This window comes from Cygnus olor, chromosome 21 (genome assembly GCF_009769625.2).
Source record: "Cygnus olor isolate bCygOlo1 chromosome 21, bCygOlo1.pri.v2, whole genome shotgun sequence".
NCBI classification, from domain to species: Eukaryota; Metazoa; Chordata; class Aves; order Anseriformes; family Anatidae; genus Cygnus; species Cygnus olor.
In genome coordinates this window covers 2,222,018-2,239,368 of record NC_049189.1, presented here as the reverse complement: position 1 = coordinate 2,239,368, position 17,351 = coordinate 2,222,018, and the positions used below count along the sequence as shown (strand labels likewise).

Below are 17,351 nucleotides of genomic sequence, written 5' to 3'. Positions count from 1 at the left end.
GTGTAGAAAGAGAACTGAGATTAGGTGGCTTCTTGGCATAAAACAATCTGTTTGGCAGTTCGGGTAACGTAGAGAAAATGACCACAGCACACATACACCGGAAAAATGACTTCAAGAAGTGCCTTGTTAAAGTCAGCAGCAGAATGTCTCGCTTCTTCCTTTGTCCTCATTTTGATTTAATTTATTCAGGTGCGATTTCCCTGTACAAAGAAAAAAGGCCATATATTTCTGATATTAAATAATGCAACGTGCAGAGGCTTTAAATCAGACTTGATAGATAAGATTTTTAATTTGTTTTGCAGAGTTTCTACTGATGTTCTACCATTGTCAGAAGTGTATAGGTGCATATGTAGACCAGTCTTTATACTTCAATTTGTGGAGGCTCATAATATTTTGTGCTAGTGTTCTTGAAAGTAGTCAGTTTGGCTGCTTTTTGTGTACTCTTGTGCGAATTCTTGTTGATTTTGTTTGGGTAACCTCTGTCAGTATCTGAAGTTCAGAATAGACTCATTGTCTAAGATGATTTGCAAATGTTAGGTTGTGATGTATTCCATCTGCTTGAGACATTTGTTTTCTTAACATTCAGTTAAAAAAAAAAGTGTATTTTAGCTCAATTCTAAGCATGAGGTGTAACCTTCAGTTATTCATGAAATCCTGGGTATTCTGAAATAACTATTATTCAATATTTCTAGGAGATGGGTAGGATGGGTTGTTGTAGGGTAGGTTCTTTCTGCCAGCTAACTACCAGCCTACAGAAGGGAATTGATAACTGAAATTGATGATATGTGTTCTGGCTTTTAGAGAGCATACTGTGGCCAGTGCAGCGAAAGGATATGGGGTCTCGGAAGGCAAGGCTACAAGTGTATCAACTGCAAATTGTTGGTCCATAAACGTTGTCATATACTTGTTCCACTGACCTGCAAAAGGCATATGGTAAGTTTGCTTTCTGTCTAAAACTAAGGTGTTTGGTTGTGTCCTGTTTTGCTTATTCTAGATATGCATCCTGTATGGTTGAAGATTTATAACACTTGGCAGTATTTGATTTCCACTCCCCAGAAAGTCTGTGGAGGACAGGCCTGTAGTTTGTGAGCAGTACAGACAAACTGAGAAGAAAACTTGTGATATGACTGTGAGCAAGCTTGAATTTGACTTCTCCAGTGGAGATAATTTATTTTACAGATAGATAAAGAGTTGTTATTGACAATCCTAGTGGTTGCTTCTTTTAGCCTATTGCTGAATTTTAAGCACCGAGGCACTTGTGTGGTTTTTGCACCTCTGATGTTTTTCCATTTGTTTCTCCAATCCTGTTTTCTTCCTCTCTGCCATAGCAGCAACTCCAGTATCTTTCCAATATTTTGAATATTAAATTGCGACCCTAAACTTTAGCTCTTCTATATACTTGTCACAGACTTTAACCAGTATTTCACTGGTTCTTGCGTCATCTTTTTGTTAACTAGAAGCTAAACCCAATTTTTTCTTCACTGGTGTTACGTATGACTTGCCTACATATGACTTGACACTACCAGATTCTTTGCAATATATTTATGCGTGTTGCTATACCTACTGGAATAATCATACATGACTCATCATGAGTTGGGGATGAGACCAGGATCCAAACATATTATAAAATTGCTTGATATTGTTGTATTTACCAAGCTGTTCAATACCTTTGCATAATGAGTAACTATTCCTGTTTTTTTAAACAGGAAAGAAATATTGCCAGTGCTCTAAATTGAGTATGTAACATCATTGAAGTATGTTTACTTTGTTTCAGTTCCCCATGAAACATTCTTTAACAGAATTGAAGTTAGAGCTTTGCAATAAAATGTACTAATCTCACTTTTAGAAGACAGCTAAGCATCTCCTGTAGTTACAAAGGAGAGTTGAAATAACATTTAGGCTTTTTGGTAGATGGTTATTATAATGTGTTACAAAGGAATACTTCCTACAAAATCCGGCTTTCTTTCAGAAGCTACAAATGTCAGGTTCTTGTTGTATTGCAGTTATGTGATAAGACATGGTGACTTAAAAGGGACTGTGTAAATTGACGTTTTTCCTGTATGATTTATGTTTTACAAGGATTCGGTCATGCCTTCCCAGGAACCTCAATTAGATGATAAAAATGATGAAGTTGACCTCCCTTCAGAAGAAGCTGATGGAAGTGAGTATTTTCCTGGTAAAAAGGATGTTTAAAAGATGGAATTCATGCGCTTCCTTACTTGTACTGTGACAGTAGCATAGTCCAGAAATCTGTGAACAATGGAGCGCTATTAAAGTTCATCAAGTTGCTAACTTTACCTCCTGTGACATCCTTAACTAGTTCAGAGGATGAGATCTTTAACCTTGAGTTTGCAGTTGCCTTTTTTGTGTTCAGTATTGGAGGAGTTAAACTCTCATCTAGGCTGGGCTCTCTTTATTAGCAAGTGTGGTCTGATGGAGTGGATCTATAGACCAAAAAAGTTGGTATAGGAGGCCCAGTTTCCAATTTACCTGATTTTTTTTAAAGGTTACCTTGGACTAGCAAACTGCTAACCCCAAGCCACTAAATCATCTTTCCATTTATCAGTTTTGTAATGATTTCTAGTAAAGGCCTTAATCACACTACTTTTGTTTGATTTTGCAGTTCCCTACATTCCTTCAAACAGGAAACATGACAGCATTAAAGACGACTCTGAGGTATGTTTTTAAAATTACTTCTGTAATTCACTTTTACACACTCTTAATCACACACCTTTTATAAAGTAGTTATTTGTCCTGTTTTTTCTGCTACCATTGAAATGAGAAGCCTGTTTTTTTTTCTGAAAATGATCTCTAAAGTATTTTTGGATTTTCAGATTTCTTCTGTAAACAGCTCTTCTTATCTCAGTCATGATGTGAGAGAGGTTTTTTCTCTCCATTCATGCTAAAACAACATCGATTTAACAGGTTTTTGACTTTATTGGTTCTTCCAACATATGGTGGCATCATCTGCCCTCTCTAATGGATGTACACCCCTTATCACCCTAAGGCTACCTCTGCAGGCTAACAATATGAAAATTGGTTCGATCTGATAGTACCTTAACTATGTAGCTGTCTCTAACTAATAATTTATAGAGAGCTCCTGTGGAAATACAAGTAAAATAACATAGACTTGAGCCCTGTTTTTCAGCTTTTGTAGAGGTTCTGACACAACCTCTGCATACAAAGAGCATTATTCCTTTAAAGCAGTTTGATCCCAACACACTTAAATTCTAAAGGGCTTCAAGAAGCTGCTTCTAAAAATGCTTCTGGCATATTTGAGATAAATGCACTTCGCAGAATGCTAGCACTTAGTTATCCTGCTCTTCAACAAGCCTGCACCTTGTCTCTACCTCCACTACAATGCTTGTCACTACTATTAATTTACACTTGAATAGTTGCTGCTCTTGGGTAAGTGACTGCCTTATTTTCAGTCATGTGCATTTAGGATTTGTCTCAAATTCATGGATGGAAAGATATAAATTTTAAAACAGAATTCTAATTGCTATCTGGAGTTACTGACTTCTGCTCAGGTAGATACTGTTTGTGTTTAAATTTTGATAGGTGTTGTTTGTTCAGCTGACCTGAATTATGCTCCTCTGACTTTACATATTGCTTTTGAGCTTTACTAAAATAATTTAAGGTGTCCTGCAAAGAGGATGTGGTATTCTGGTAGCTTTGTTGACTAGAATCTTCAGGCTCAGACCAATCTCTTCTAATAGCAGTCAATCCTAGATCAAGATTCTTTATATAAATACTTTCCTTAGTTCAGCAGAACGCTGATCTGTCTACAAGTACTGTAGTTTGAGGTCAGATAAAAATAGGCCATAGAAGTATGTCAAAGCATTGTATATCCTGGTAAAAATAAGGAAAGTGCAAATGCGTAGCGTATTTGTCTAATTGAACTTCTTGCTTTTCAAGTCTCATGTTCATGTTATCTTAACTATTTGTTGGAATTAAATTTGTCAGTTAAAATCAATAAGGAATTTTAAAACAACATTCTTCATTGTTGAATATTTTCTGCAAATTCTCACTTTTGAGAAATTGCTATTTCTTTCTGTATGTTTATAGGCACCTATTAAAAATCTTCAAATTACTGTAGTAAATCTTAGGCAGTTTTCTAAACTGAAACCAAGATGGGTATATTCTTTAGCAAATTACTGTTTTATATCTTCTTTTTAGTTAGCTTTCATTAATTTGTACTACAGTATCTGTGTCAGAATATGGAAGATGCTCTTTGCTCAGTTGAAAGTGTAATTCTACATGCTTACAGGTCAAGAATGAGTAAGACCCCATTTGTAAAGGCATTGCATTCTGTTATCCAGTAGGGAATATTTGAACAATTCATTGAACAAACCAGAACCTTGAAAAACACAGTAGCTACTAACAAGAACAAAACCAATACCAAAAAAAATTTCTAAATAAGTGGGTTATAATCGACCCTTCAAATCTGTGCGGCAGTGACAACAGCATGTGAAGTTAGCTTGTTCTGTCCAGTGATTAAAGACCTCTGCTGTAATAGCTACTTGTTATGAAAGCATCTGTTTCTAGCGTAAATTTGTTTCCTTTTTTATACAGGATATCAAACCAGTCATTGATGGGATGGATGGAATTAAGATTTCTCAGGGGCTTGGACTACAGGACTTTGATTTAATCAGAGTTATTGGACGTGGAAGCTATGCCAAAGTTCTTTTAGTTCGATTAAAAAAGAATGATCAAATTTACGCTATGAAAGTAGTGAAAAAAGAATTGGTCCATGACGATGAGGTAAAAGGCTGTTAATTGTTACATTACATATTTTTAAAGCTTAATACTGTTTAACAAAAAATACTCAAATAAGAAGCTGAAGTTTTAGATGGCATTTGTGTAATAGAAGTTCTACTAGCTTTTGAATGCGTCATCAACTGCATAAACTCTAACATCAAGATGAAATTTGAGAGAAATGTCCACTATTTTAATAAAAGTCCTTATTTTAGTAGAATGCACGTGACGAATGTACCAACTTGTGTGCTAATCTGTGAGAGGAGATGAATGGGGTAGAATTCGGGCACTTAATTTAGAACGAAAAAAATGTTCTCAAAAGCAGACAAATTTATATAATTTATATGCAAAGTATTTGTATTTCAGACTAGGAGCTGAAACTGTTCCTGCAGTTACAGTGCGTATGTGCACAGTGTTTTTTTTCCGTAGGTTTAAAAAAAGTTATTTGCTACCATTTAAGGTCACTAAGGTTTAACTGACTTGTTTTAAAAAGTCTTCTACGCAAGTCAGTGCTGCACATCCTGATTATCATCAAAATTCTGTTGATTTAAAAACAAAAAAACACTCAAGTGTGCAAGTTAGAAAAAGAACAAAAACAGTCGGGGGTGGAATAGAATGGGCATGAACAAATCCCAGCAAACCACCTGCAGTGCCATAGACCTGGAATGTGCCATGGTAGGCATATTCAGGGGATGGGATAACTGGTCTGCAGTGAGCAGGCAGCCCATATTAGTATGTTATACGTATGTATGAAACTGAGTTTCCTTTGAAGTCTCTTAAGGAGATGCTCATTCATTAAAACCAAAGTGGACACATTGTTTTATTCAAAATTGAATTTGAGGTTCATATTGGCACTCGTGTTTATCGTTGTAAGGTGCTTTATCTTCAGGAGTGTCTCAGCACAACACCTATTAGATCTGTTTTTGATGGAGATACTTCCTGATTCCCTTTGAGACTTTAGTTGCTCAGCCAGGCTGGTTGTTCTGTGATTGAACTCTGTTTCCCTTCATACAATGTCTCACTACTGTGAAACTATTCTTGACAGGAATTTAGTGAATTTTGTGCAGAGCCCTTTCTAAATGGTTAAGGAACTTCTGAATATATAATGGAATTAAAATGTTTTCTATCTTTTTCCAGATCGAGGGGTTTTTATCTTAAGAACATTGTAACAATGACACTACATAAGGGAGAATAGATGTTCACAATTTCTGGAAATACCCACAGTGGTTATCCAGCAGAAGTTCTGATTGTTCAATTATTCTATTTCAGGATATTGATTGGGTACAGACAGAGAAACATGTGTTTGAACAGGCATCCAGTAACCCATTCCTAGTTGGTTTACATTCATGCTTTCAAACAACAAGTCGGTAAGAAAGATCTGAAATTTTGTTTTAAAAACCTTGATCACTGATATATGAAAAGCAGTTGTTACAAACAAAACCACTGCCGTCACACAGAAATCTCTGGAAGGAAGCATTGGTGGTGTCAGGGCTTCCCTGCTCCAGCAATGCCAGTTCTAAGGCAGTAAGTTGGTGTGGGACAAAAAGCAGGGATTTCCAGCTCTGAATTGGAAAGGAGAAGGATGAGAGGAGGAACTGCGTGCTGTTTTTCTGAGCACAAGCCCTGTGGCTTCAGGAATAGAAGGATGATAGCTGGGTAAGACAGCTGCTGTGAGTTTTATAATACCTGAATCTACAGAAGGCGGCAGAATCAGTTTGCAATGTCTTGAATTTGGTTTGGGTATAGCTGTGGTGTTACAAATCTTACACTAAAGAAACAAAGAGAAGCAAGAAGCTGTTTTCAAGTGCATAAGTTCATCAACATCAGATTGGGTTAGTTGGTCCGAAGAAATCAAGTTGTAGTAGGAGAACAGTTTGTGTGTCTGTTAACACCAAACTGTTGAATGCAGCTGCCTCTTTCCATTTAGTCTGAATTCACCATTTTTATTTGCATTTATATAAAGGACGTGATCCTACGTAACATGGATTAAATAAATATTTTTTCCCTTCTTAAATAGTTTCTGAGAAATATGAATGACTAATTCAAGAGTGGAAGTTGAAAATGGCTTAAATTGGAAGAGTACAAATAATTTTTTCCTATTGAGAATTTCACTGGAAGCCATTAATTGTATTATATACTTTCAGATTATTTCTTGTCATAGAATATGTAAATGGGGGAGATCTTATGTTTCATATGCAACGGCAAAGAAAGCTTCCTGAAGAACACGCAAGGTATTTTATTAATACAGCTGTAGTGGTTTTCCTGTGTTGTTTAACGTTACGTATGAAATGCTTTCAAAGCTTTATTCTATAAAAGAAGATGAATAGCGAAGGAAGAATGAGAGGTTGTTTTTAAAGATTAGAATGTTGTGCCATGTGGAGAAATGTTAACTTTTTTAAAAAAGGATACATACTTTTTAAAGCAAGAAAGCATTTCATAATTAGCAAGTTATTCCTATTTATTTTTGTTTACTGCTTCATATCTAGTTAACACTTCTTTGATAGGTTGATAGATGACGTAGCTATTTTAATTCTTTTGATCTTATGTTGAATTAATATAGTTGGTGATAGAAGGAAGAAAAACCTGGGTTGCTATCATGCGCTGTGTAAAGTCTTGTCTTAAGCTGAAAATACGGTTCTTGTATGTCGTTAGAGATTTTTCTGAAAAATATGTGAGATAAAGAATATTTTCTTCATTAGTAGAATTAAAATAATTTGCCTTATTTTAAGGAATAATTTTACAATATGAGTTCAATGTCCTTGTAAATAAATGTAGCTGCTTTTCAGTATCCTGTTCATAGAGAAAAGCTGGCTGATAAGCTCTTGTTTTAAGAGCAGATCTTTTTCTTTGCACCTGCTGTTGTACAATCTCTGTTAATGTGATTTTCTCCGTTTCAACTTCAGGTTTTATGCTGCTGAAATTTGTATTGCTCTAAACTTTCTACACGAAAGAGGCATAATCTACAGAGACTTAAAACTAGACAATGTTCTTCTGGATGCGGAGGGTCATATCAAATTAACAGATTATGGCATGTGCAAGGTAGGATTTTTCTTACCTTTCTCTGTCTCTTTGTCACTCAGTATATCTATTTTCAAGCTTCTAAGTCCAATACAGCACTCAGCAATATTCTGGCAGAAATTACCTTTTGCTTATCACCAGTGTTACTGAGGCCTGAATTTGGTTGTGGAGTAGCAACTGTACTCTGAAAAATGACTGATGAATAGGACCACGTTTGTAATTTTTTCCTTTTTATTTTTTATGTGGGTCATTTTTGAGGACAAACGAAGTTGACCTTGTTGGCTCAGTTAAATTTCTACTATTTTGTTTCCTATGTGACAAACAGAAGTCAACTTTTAATTTATTTTTTTAACTGTTTTGTGTATATAGGAAGGATTGGGCCCTGGTGACACTACAAGCACTTTCTGTGGAACACCAAATTATATTGCACCAGAGATCCTAAGGGGAGAAGAATATGGTAAGCTAGGACTGAACAATTTGACATTAGAGTTATAATCAAGCAGAAATCCAAGTTGCGGTTGTAGGTTGATTCAAATAGTATTGTTTGTATATTTTGAGAAAATATACATGTTGTAGAGTCTAATTTTTTTGAAATGAAAAAGTGTTTTTTCTCTTGTAGTCATTCATTTCAGCTTCTTTTAAATCCTACTTTCCCTGGAAAAGAACAATTCAAGATACTGTATCAAAACCAAGCCCACTCCTTGATGTAGTTTACATCCCAGCTGCTCTTGTCCCCCAGGCGAAGCTACAATGCTGTGCCAAAATTCATTGCTTATGCAGAATCAAAACTAGTCTTTTAACCAATGTTAGTTGTGAACTGATCTAATCAGTAGGTTGAGCTGTGTACTGTTATAAGATTCTAGAATGTTCAGCCTCCTTTAAAAAAAAAACACAAAAAAACAACACAAATTTCCAGCTTAAGCACAGTGGACGACTGCTCTCTGGCAGACACCTACAAAATCCTGTACAAGTTGCCTCTGCTGCTGAATTCTGAGAACTGTCAAGTCTTATCCAGTGATGCTGTTCATTATATCTGTGGCTTCAGTGACATTAGAGAATTTCAGTACTCTGCAGAAACAGGCCATTAATCTTCATATTATGAGAGAACAATGGAATTCAAGGAGTCCTGGCTGAAAATTTTCTCTTTAAATATTTACAGGGTTCAGCGTGGATTGGTGGGCTCTTGGCGTGTTGATGTTTGAAATGATGGCAGGAAGGTCTCCATTTGATATCATTACTGACAATCCAGACATGAACACTGAAGATTACCTCTTCCAAGGTACAGTCTTTTTTTTCCTTCCCCATGAATTCTCTTGGGGGAGGAACAATGGAAGTTAGCATTGCAGTAAAACACTTAGAACTGTCTTGTTTTCCTTTTCTCTTATCTCATGGCTCCCCACAGACCTACTATATATAAAGGGCCCCAGTGTTTTAAGTATTTAATTCTGGGAATTTTGTTGAACTGAGATAAAATGGCCTGGAATTAGGAAGCCTGATGCAGACAAAGCATGCCCATAGTGTAGAAATAACCATCAGAAGTTGCATGGAATGGCATCTTTGTTCAAAGGCACTTTGCAGGCTAAGAATGAATTTTAAAATCAATGCTATGTGAGAGGATAGGAGGATCTCTTGAGAAAGAACCGTAATGAGCTGTAGTTTTGATCCGTATAACTTTCCTTTTACTACTTAGGGAATTAGTATAACTGTTTGTTAATCAGTTGTACCCTTCAGGAGTAGTGATATGAACTTTCTAAACAAAAGTACTAATGCTTGTAACATTTATTACAACAAACTTTTTAAGCTTGACAATTGTCAAGTTGCCTATTCCGTAAAATGCAGAACTATTCTTTAAGCTAGTTACTGTTGCAATTACATAACACTTTACTACAGTCTTCCTAGTGAGATTAATATCAACTGAAGTTTTGTTTAAAAGCACACGTTGTCATATGCTAATGACTCCAAAGACGTTCTATTCTCTGTTAGTACTACAAAGAACAGAAAAAGATAATGAAGCAACATTTCTTTTAGGAAATCTTGAAGTTTTGGTGCAATAGTCCTTGTATTACTGTAGCTCCTTTTGTTTGCATTATTTTAAATAATTACGATATCTTCCCATTTTCCAAATGGTGACGTTTTTAAACAGTATGATGTTTGTATTAAAATCATGGTCAATATCATAAAAACAGAAAAAACAATATTGCTTTTTTAAACCTGTAACAGTTATTCTTGAGAAGCCAATCCGGATTCCAAGGTTTCTTTCTGTCAAGGCCTCCCATGTGTTAAAAGGATTTTTAAACAAGGTAAATAACATTCTCTTATTTTTAGCATCTAATATCTGGAAGTCAGAGCTTCCTGTTGAAAGGAATACGGTTAAGAAGTTAATCTGCTTACTATTAAGAAAATCTATAAAACCTTGGCATCCTGTATGTTTAAAAAAACAACACACCACTTCTTCGTTGTTAAATTACTGAAAAATTCCACATTATAGACTTGTTTTGAAAGCCCACGCCTAGCTAAAAACTGTTCTAGATGTTTATAAACTCTTCTCTGAAATGCTTATTACTCATTTAATTAAGTTGATTGAAATCCATAGAAGCATTATAATTTTAAAGGAGAGAAGGATATTAATTATGAATTCTTAAATAAATCTAGTTATTTTGAGTTGTAAAATACTATGTTAAAAATGAAGTTTCATACAAACTTCATCAAAGAATAAGAAAAAAGAATGAAATGACTTGGTAGCCATAATATGTGCAGCTTTTTGTATCATTTTGTTTACTATCAGGACATACTTGAGTTGTGTAGATAAGCTTTTGACAGAAATGGGCTGTAACTGACTCAGTATGTAATATCAGCTTTTGTTTTTTTGCAGGATCCCAAAGAAAGGCTTGGTTGTCAGCCACAAACAGGATTTTCTGATATCAAGTCTCATACGTTTTTCCGCAGCATAGACTGGGATCTGGTAAAAATATTTACTTCTGTTTATACATGTTCAAAAGGAACACTTTCTGTGGTTTCTTGTTGTACATGTAGCAACCCCATTAGAAGCGCTAATCAAGAAGTATTTCAATTTGGTAAATGTAAAAGCTATTTTCCTTTCTTCAGGTGACAGAAGGTAATGCAAACAGGCTTTTTTTCCCAACCAGAGATTTAGCTTCTGTCCGAACTTTAAGAATGGTTACAACTTCTGCGTATCATTTTTAAAATACATGATGAATTTTAGAGAACACTTCAAAAAACATTGAGGTATTGGTGGAACCACTGCCTTGAAGGGAGGGAAGGATAGTATTTAACTGAGCCATGAAACCAGTTTGTATGCAGCCATGGGAGGGGAGGTGCTTCACATAAAGGAAGCATTTGTAGCCTACTTGTAGTACATTTTTAAAAAATCTTTTTTTAAATGTGGTTTGAAAGCATTGTGGCTATTTAAAATGATTATCTGATAATTTCAGGTTTTCTTTGGTATAGTTGTTAGAGAAGTCTTCAGCTCATGGTGGAGTAGACAATGTGCATTTCAGTGTTTTTAGAGGCATAAAAATGTATTAAAATTAGCTTTTTAAAAACTTCTGTTTCTTTGTAATTGTGCCTACTTCTGTTTTCATAGAAAATCATCAGGGAAATGACATTGCTGAAATGTCAATAAAAGTTAACGAAGCAAAACAAGTCAGGAATACTTCCTTACCAGCATTATGTTTTTAATACCTAGCTGAAGAATGAAAATATACGCGTATGGTGTTTGCATAGTCCTTGGGAGTCTGCAGGAAATGTAGAAACAGGCAAGCAACAATGCCTGTAATAACATGAAAGAGGTTCAGAGGAGAGAGCTGCATGATTACATTTTTACTTTGAGGCCTGTTGTTCAGACATTCATTGTTAACACTCTTCAGAGAAGACATTCACTAAATTAGGAGCCAGTGTTTTAAAATACCTGCTGTTTACAAAGCTATTTCTACCATGTTTATGAGGGTGTCTTTAATTCTATCAGACTCCTCGTGATTTTTATTTCTAGTGGTGCATAATGCACCTTGCTATAGCTTGTGGTAAGGCATAAACATCGTGTGCTGCAGGGTTTCTGTTGTTTTGTAGGGTTTATTTTTTTTTAATATAGAAGACTGCTATTTGGTCAACACTTATGCTAATTTAACTTGAATTGTGATTTTTTTGCCTAATTTTTTGGCTGAAAACCTTGGTATTAAATATGTATTTAAAAAAAAAAAGGGGGTTGGTTGTCTGTACTGTTTTGCGAGATTAGTAGGACAATGCTGCTCAGGCTGATCTAAAATGTCAGAAGAAACCTAAGCCAAATTTCTAATGTTGGGAAATGTATTGAGGATAAAACGAAATATTTGGAAAACATTTTAAATTAAAATTTTCTTCTGAAAAGCAGGTGGTGAGTAGAGAAGACTTGACTTTAAAAGTTATTCGTATCTTTTCCGGGTGAAGCAAAAGGAAATTAGTTTAAAATTGATTTAAGAAATTGAATGGAACTTGAGTTACATGGAAGAAAATAAGGAATAGTGAAGTGAATCCATACACCATAAATGCTGTTTTAGGTGTTGGTCATGTAGATGTATGTGACACAGCTAAGAACATTTTACATTACTTACTCTGTGTATAGGATGGCTTGATGGCAGTCAGAGAAACACCAAAACAACCTTTCTGATCGTTTCAGTTCATAAAGTCTGTTCTTATCCTAGTGCCTTTTTTATGGTGTTTATCCATTACGTAATGGAAAAAGTACTACCAAGCCATGGTTACTAAGTGTAACAAATAAACAATCTGATGTTTAACATCTAGTTGAGCGCCTTGCTGTTGAAATGTTAACACGTACCTATGTCTGACTCATAATGACGGTATTAGTGCCCTACAGCAATTTTTAGAAAATCAGTTTGCTCTTTCTTTCATGTTGCTATTCTTGTTCGGAGGGAACAGATTTTGTCTGTCTTAAACTAGTTTCATGATGCTTTCTAAGACCTGATACCTGATGGGATGCTAATGTATTGAGATTCATGGCCCAGTATAGTTTCACAATTTTCTCCTATCCTGATTTGTACTCACCATACTTTCGTCTTAAACACAAGAGTGAGAATTTTTGATTGATCACATTTTTGCTGTTTATTTGGTGACAAGCATGATGGGATGTCCTGGCCGAAAACCATGCTTCCTAACATACTGGTAATATAAGGACCCATTTTGGTCAGTGGTATCTACTCATCACTTACATTATGCTTATCTGTTCTTTCTTAAGTTGAATTATGGTAATTATAGCTTTGTTGGATTTGTTTGTTTTTTTAACTGAATGTAAATTTTAGAATTAGTGTTTCAAATCTGTGCTACTGCAAATTTGACTACAGGACAAATGTAGTCTCCCCTGCTCTGTTAGTAAGACTTCCAGGTTAATTCATTATTTGCTCTTTGCAAAGGTGTTGCACTTCATCAGGCATACGTTTTCCTTCCTGCTCAATATAGTCCATAGCATTCCTATACTTGTACACTTACATTTTTAAATCACAAGTTTTGCCTGTTAGTCTTAGATTTCTAGTCTACTGTTCTGCAGAGTTGCAGAAGATGCAATTCTTAAGGTCCTAATTACTATTCTCATTTTCATTTATGAGGTATCAGGAATATTAGGTTGGTTAGATTAGTCTACTAATTGCACACAAATGCTGTTCCTCAGGAAGAAAAGTAAATATATTGTGCTAACTCCTTGTACTGCAGCATTAAATATCTGTGTGGGAGTTTTTCAGTCTTGAGTACACTGTACTAAGCTAGAGAAGAAAGCTTAAATGGCTGAATTATTTATGGACCTCTATTTTTAAATGTAGAGCACTAACTATATTGGTGTTCATTGCCTGACTTGTATTTTACTTAAGTATTTCTTGTTTGGAAATAGTATCTACATTTCCTTTCTCATCTCAGAGTCTAGCAACTGATCTAGCTGCATAACTTATTAATTCTCACTGATAGCACACAACCATCATGACTTGTAAATCCATTACTGAATCTCCTGTACTCTGAACGGACTATTGTATGTCATTTGTGGAGTTGTGGTGTTGTCTTACTGGGGCCAAAGAAGATGAAAATGTCAACATGAAAATACTACATTTCTCACAGCGGAAAGTCAGTACTTGTGATAAACCGAAGCAAATAGTGTAACTGAGTGACACAGATGTCCAAACAGTAAGCTTTAACCCAAGTCTGTGTTGAAATTCCTCATTTACTTAAGAAGGTTTTTGCTTTACTTTACCATATTTGGCTCAAGTGTAGAAAAAGGCTGGAAATTACTGGCTGTAGTCCAGACGGTGAATGGAACACTCGAGAGTGTTGAATTCTTTAAATCTCAGAAGAAAAAGGAATGTTCAGCATGTAGCTGCAGTTCAGCTTTAATCAGTGCAGGCACATGCAGACAGTGCAAACTGCAGACCTTCACTTTCTTTAAAATCCATCTCACTTTTCTGGCAAATTCACCATAACTAATATCATCAGAAAGTTGGGCATTGCTTTTGCATGAGCAGACACCAAAAGCTGTTGCAAAAAATTAAGAGTTGCAACTGTTACTAAATATTGCCTAGCATTTAGTATTTCAAAAAATGGTGAAACAGGAGGGAAGACTACCTGCTGCTTTTCCAGCAAAAGGCATGTCCTAGTTGGCTTAATAGCCTGATGTACTTTAATTTTAAATGTATGTTTAGTGAAACATACATGAAAACATGAAAACCAAACTTAAATTTCAATCTCCATACAAACCCGTATATTAAGACAGTCTTGTTACTTTGTCATTTAATACTGTTGTCACTGAGGATGTGTTGCATGAGAACAAATTGTGTTTTTTCGATTTTCCATTAGTGTCATTAGGTCTCTTCCAAAGGCAGTTATGAATGTTGATTTTCTATCTGATATTTCTCTAGAGAAACGGTGACCTCCAGTGGCCAGCAAGGCTAACCCAAACTGTATATACCACGTAGGCCCTAGCAGATCAGAATAATGATCAAGTCTGGTAGCCTTTTGATAGCAGCAAACAGAACTGTTAGTACCAGAAGCCTGGATTTACTTACCCGCTGTTTTCCCTTGTTCTTAGAATGAAAACTTCATTCAGTAACATTAAATGGGAAACCTGAAGTGTTTTGTAGGACCACTTCAAACAACTCTGAAAGCATAAAGAATGTAGCTATAAAGCTCTACTCTGAAAACAGTAATGCTGACAGACTTGTTACAGGCATTATTCAGAAAGGGTGTTAAGATACATGCATCAATGCTGAAAAACAGGATTCTCACAATTTCTTTTGCATTTTTATCTCAGAATCTTTTCTATCGCTTTCTTCCCCAGGCAAGGTAATGACCTCGGTCCATTTCTAGATGCATGTTCCGAGACTGGTGGACATAAAACCCCTTCAAATTAAAGGAGCTTTGTACAAATGCAGCATGCTAATTAAACATTTTGCAGAATTGCCATCTTAGATGGTCATAAATAAAAACTGTTAAAATATGGTTGTCTGATAGTTTTAACAGTTACGGTTATAAATATCTTGTAAATTGGCAACTTAGAGGCAAAAGCAATCATTTGTTAATGCTCAGTAACAGCTCCTAGGTGTTGCTGCAAGAATTGTATTCTTTTTACAAAACAGAATTTACTAGCATCTATAAATAATTATAACAAATTGAAACTATGATTGATGAAGTGAGAAATTCATTTCGTGAGGCAATATATGCTAGCATCTTCACTCAGTGCATCCCTGAATTACGCTTTTTTTTCTTTTAGTATAAGGCATGACCTCTGTATTGACAACTACAGACATTAGTAATCGGTCTGTTATCCTTCTCTAAAACACGCGGATGTTTGCAGGACAGATTCAACTAAAATCATATGACATTTAATGATATGAACTCCTTGAAATGCTCTGAGTGTTTAGTTAGACTCAAGTGTTTGAAGCATTACCTGCTCTGGTTGTGTATATGCAATGCAGTTCAGTTCACACAATGGTTTCATATAAAAGTTCTTGTTGTATTTCTTTTAATGACTGCTTAGCCATGTGGCTAGCCATTGATGAGATGTTAGTAAATACTGCTTACTGGTTTTGTTCAGTGCTGCATCTAACGTTAGGCCTGGTTATATTGATTTGACAGGTTGATTTAAAAGCAGCCTGTAACCTAAGAGGCTGCCTTTACAAGAGGCAGCTTTAGAGGAGCTTACAAAAGGGAAAAATTAATTATATTCTGGGAAGGCATCTTGGCTTGACTGGAAAGCTGGTGGAATATGTTCTTGATTTTAAGTGTGAAGCTAATGTTATATAGCAACAATGTTTTCTCTTAATTTATATGGTGAAAGACTTGGGAAACAGTTTTCCTATAGTCTTGATTTTATTAATTTCTTAATAATTTTTCAAGTTTTTTGTATTTAAAATATAGCAATAGGGTAAACAGATGAGCATATAACGTTTAGTGTCAAAATCTACTACTCTAAGTTTTACTAGTTTGTTTGTATCTTCTACCAATATTAAAAATAACCACAGTGGCTTATCTGTGCGTGCACTCTAGTGCCAATGTATGTGTCTGTTTTTAGATTTACTAAATGCTCAGCGTTTAAAATTTTCTTTCCCTCCGCCATTATATTTTCTCTTAGCTGGAAAAGAAGCAAGCAACCCCTCCATTTCAGCCTCAGATCACAGATGATTATGGCTTGGACAACTTTGATACACAGTTTACCAGCGAACCTGTGCAGCTAACCCCAGATGATGAGTATGTTTTTCTTTTTCCCTAAATACAATTGCATATTAAAAACTTAGAAGTTATGAAATGAGTTTCCTCTTTGTAATTCCTAAATATGTACCTAGCTTTAGAAACAGTCAAGTGAAGGGAACTAAATTCACTTTGAAATTCTTGAAGAATCCTACATATCTTGCATAACTTCCCACACTTTTTATATATTAGACTGCCTCGTAATCTACTAGGTGGTCAGAACACTGTATCGATTTCCTGTTGAGCATGTGCTTGGCATTGGATGAAGACACGAAAATTGGATTCCTAACCCGGGCAGTTTGAATTTCTACTGAGTACAGAAACAATTGACAGAGCTTCTCATGTCTCGGAGTGAGCCTGAGATAGAAAAATCTTATAGAAAGTTACTGTTGAAATGTGGTATGGAAAAATTTTCCAGGAAGAAGTAGTATGCTTTATTTAAGGAATTTGAAGGCCGAGGAGCCATTCCTGTGCACAGGAAGAAAGCTGCTTTGGATAGCAGATGGAATATGCTAAAGGCTATGGTTTGGTAGTTAGATGGGAGACTTAGCTTGCCCAAACTCCAGTAGAATAATTGTAGATAGTTTTGGGGGGTTACTGAAGTGTTTAAATTTCAAGTTGGAAGCTTTAAATTTAAAGTTGTAAAGTTTGGAGCTGGGAGAAAACAAAGGAAAGCTCTGTGCAATACAGGGAAAATTGAGAGAGAAAGCACTCTTGTTGATGTCATTTGTGTGTGAAACATTTGACAGAATTGCACCACACACTAAAAGTACAATGAAACTTTCTGCTGCCCATTTAGATACAGAGGTAAAGTGAATTAAAACAAATTTTGGATTTAT

At 35.4% G+C, this 17,351-nt stretch overlaps 1 protein-coding gene across 7 annotated transcripts in view; it reads left to right on the top strand.

The window, feature by feature from the left end:
- The window catches only part of PRKCZ (protein kinase C zeta), a 48,030-nt gene that overhangs the window by 27,832 nt on the left and 2,847 nt on the right, over window positions 1-17,351 (top strand). For all 7 annotated transcript variants that reach the window (XM_040533635.1, XM_040533634.1, XM_040533636.1 and 4 more), the window contains 12 exons: window positions 802-933; window positions 2,080-2,161; window positions 2,624-2,676; window positions 4,576-4,764; window positions 6,028-6,125; window positions 6,903-6,989; window positions 7,662-7,797; window positions 8,146-8,233; window positions 8,936-9,055; window positions 9,997-10,076; window positions 10,649-10,738; window positions 16,397-16,512. In XM_040533635.1, the coding sequence (XP_040389569.1) occupies window positions 802-933; window positions 2,080-2,161; window positions 2,624-2,676; window positions 4,576-4,764; window positions 6,028-6,125; window positions 6,903-6,989; window positions 7,662-7,797; window positions 8,146-8,233; window positions 8,936-9,055; window positions 9,997-10,076; window positions 10,649-10,738; window positions 16,397-16,512 (1,271 nt within the window). The remainder of the gene's footprint in view (window positions 1-801; window positions 934-2,079; window positions 2,162-2,623; window positions 2,677-4,575; window positions 4,765-6,027; window positions 6,126-6,902; window positions 6,990-7,661; window positions 7,798-8,145; window positions 8,234-8,935; window positions 9,056-9,996; window positions 10,077-10,648; window positions 10,739-16,396; window positions 16,513-17,351) is intronic.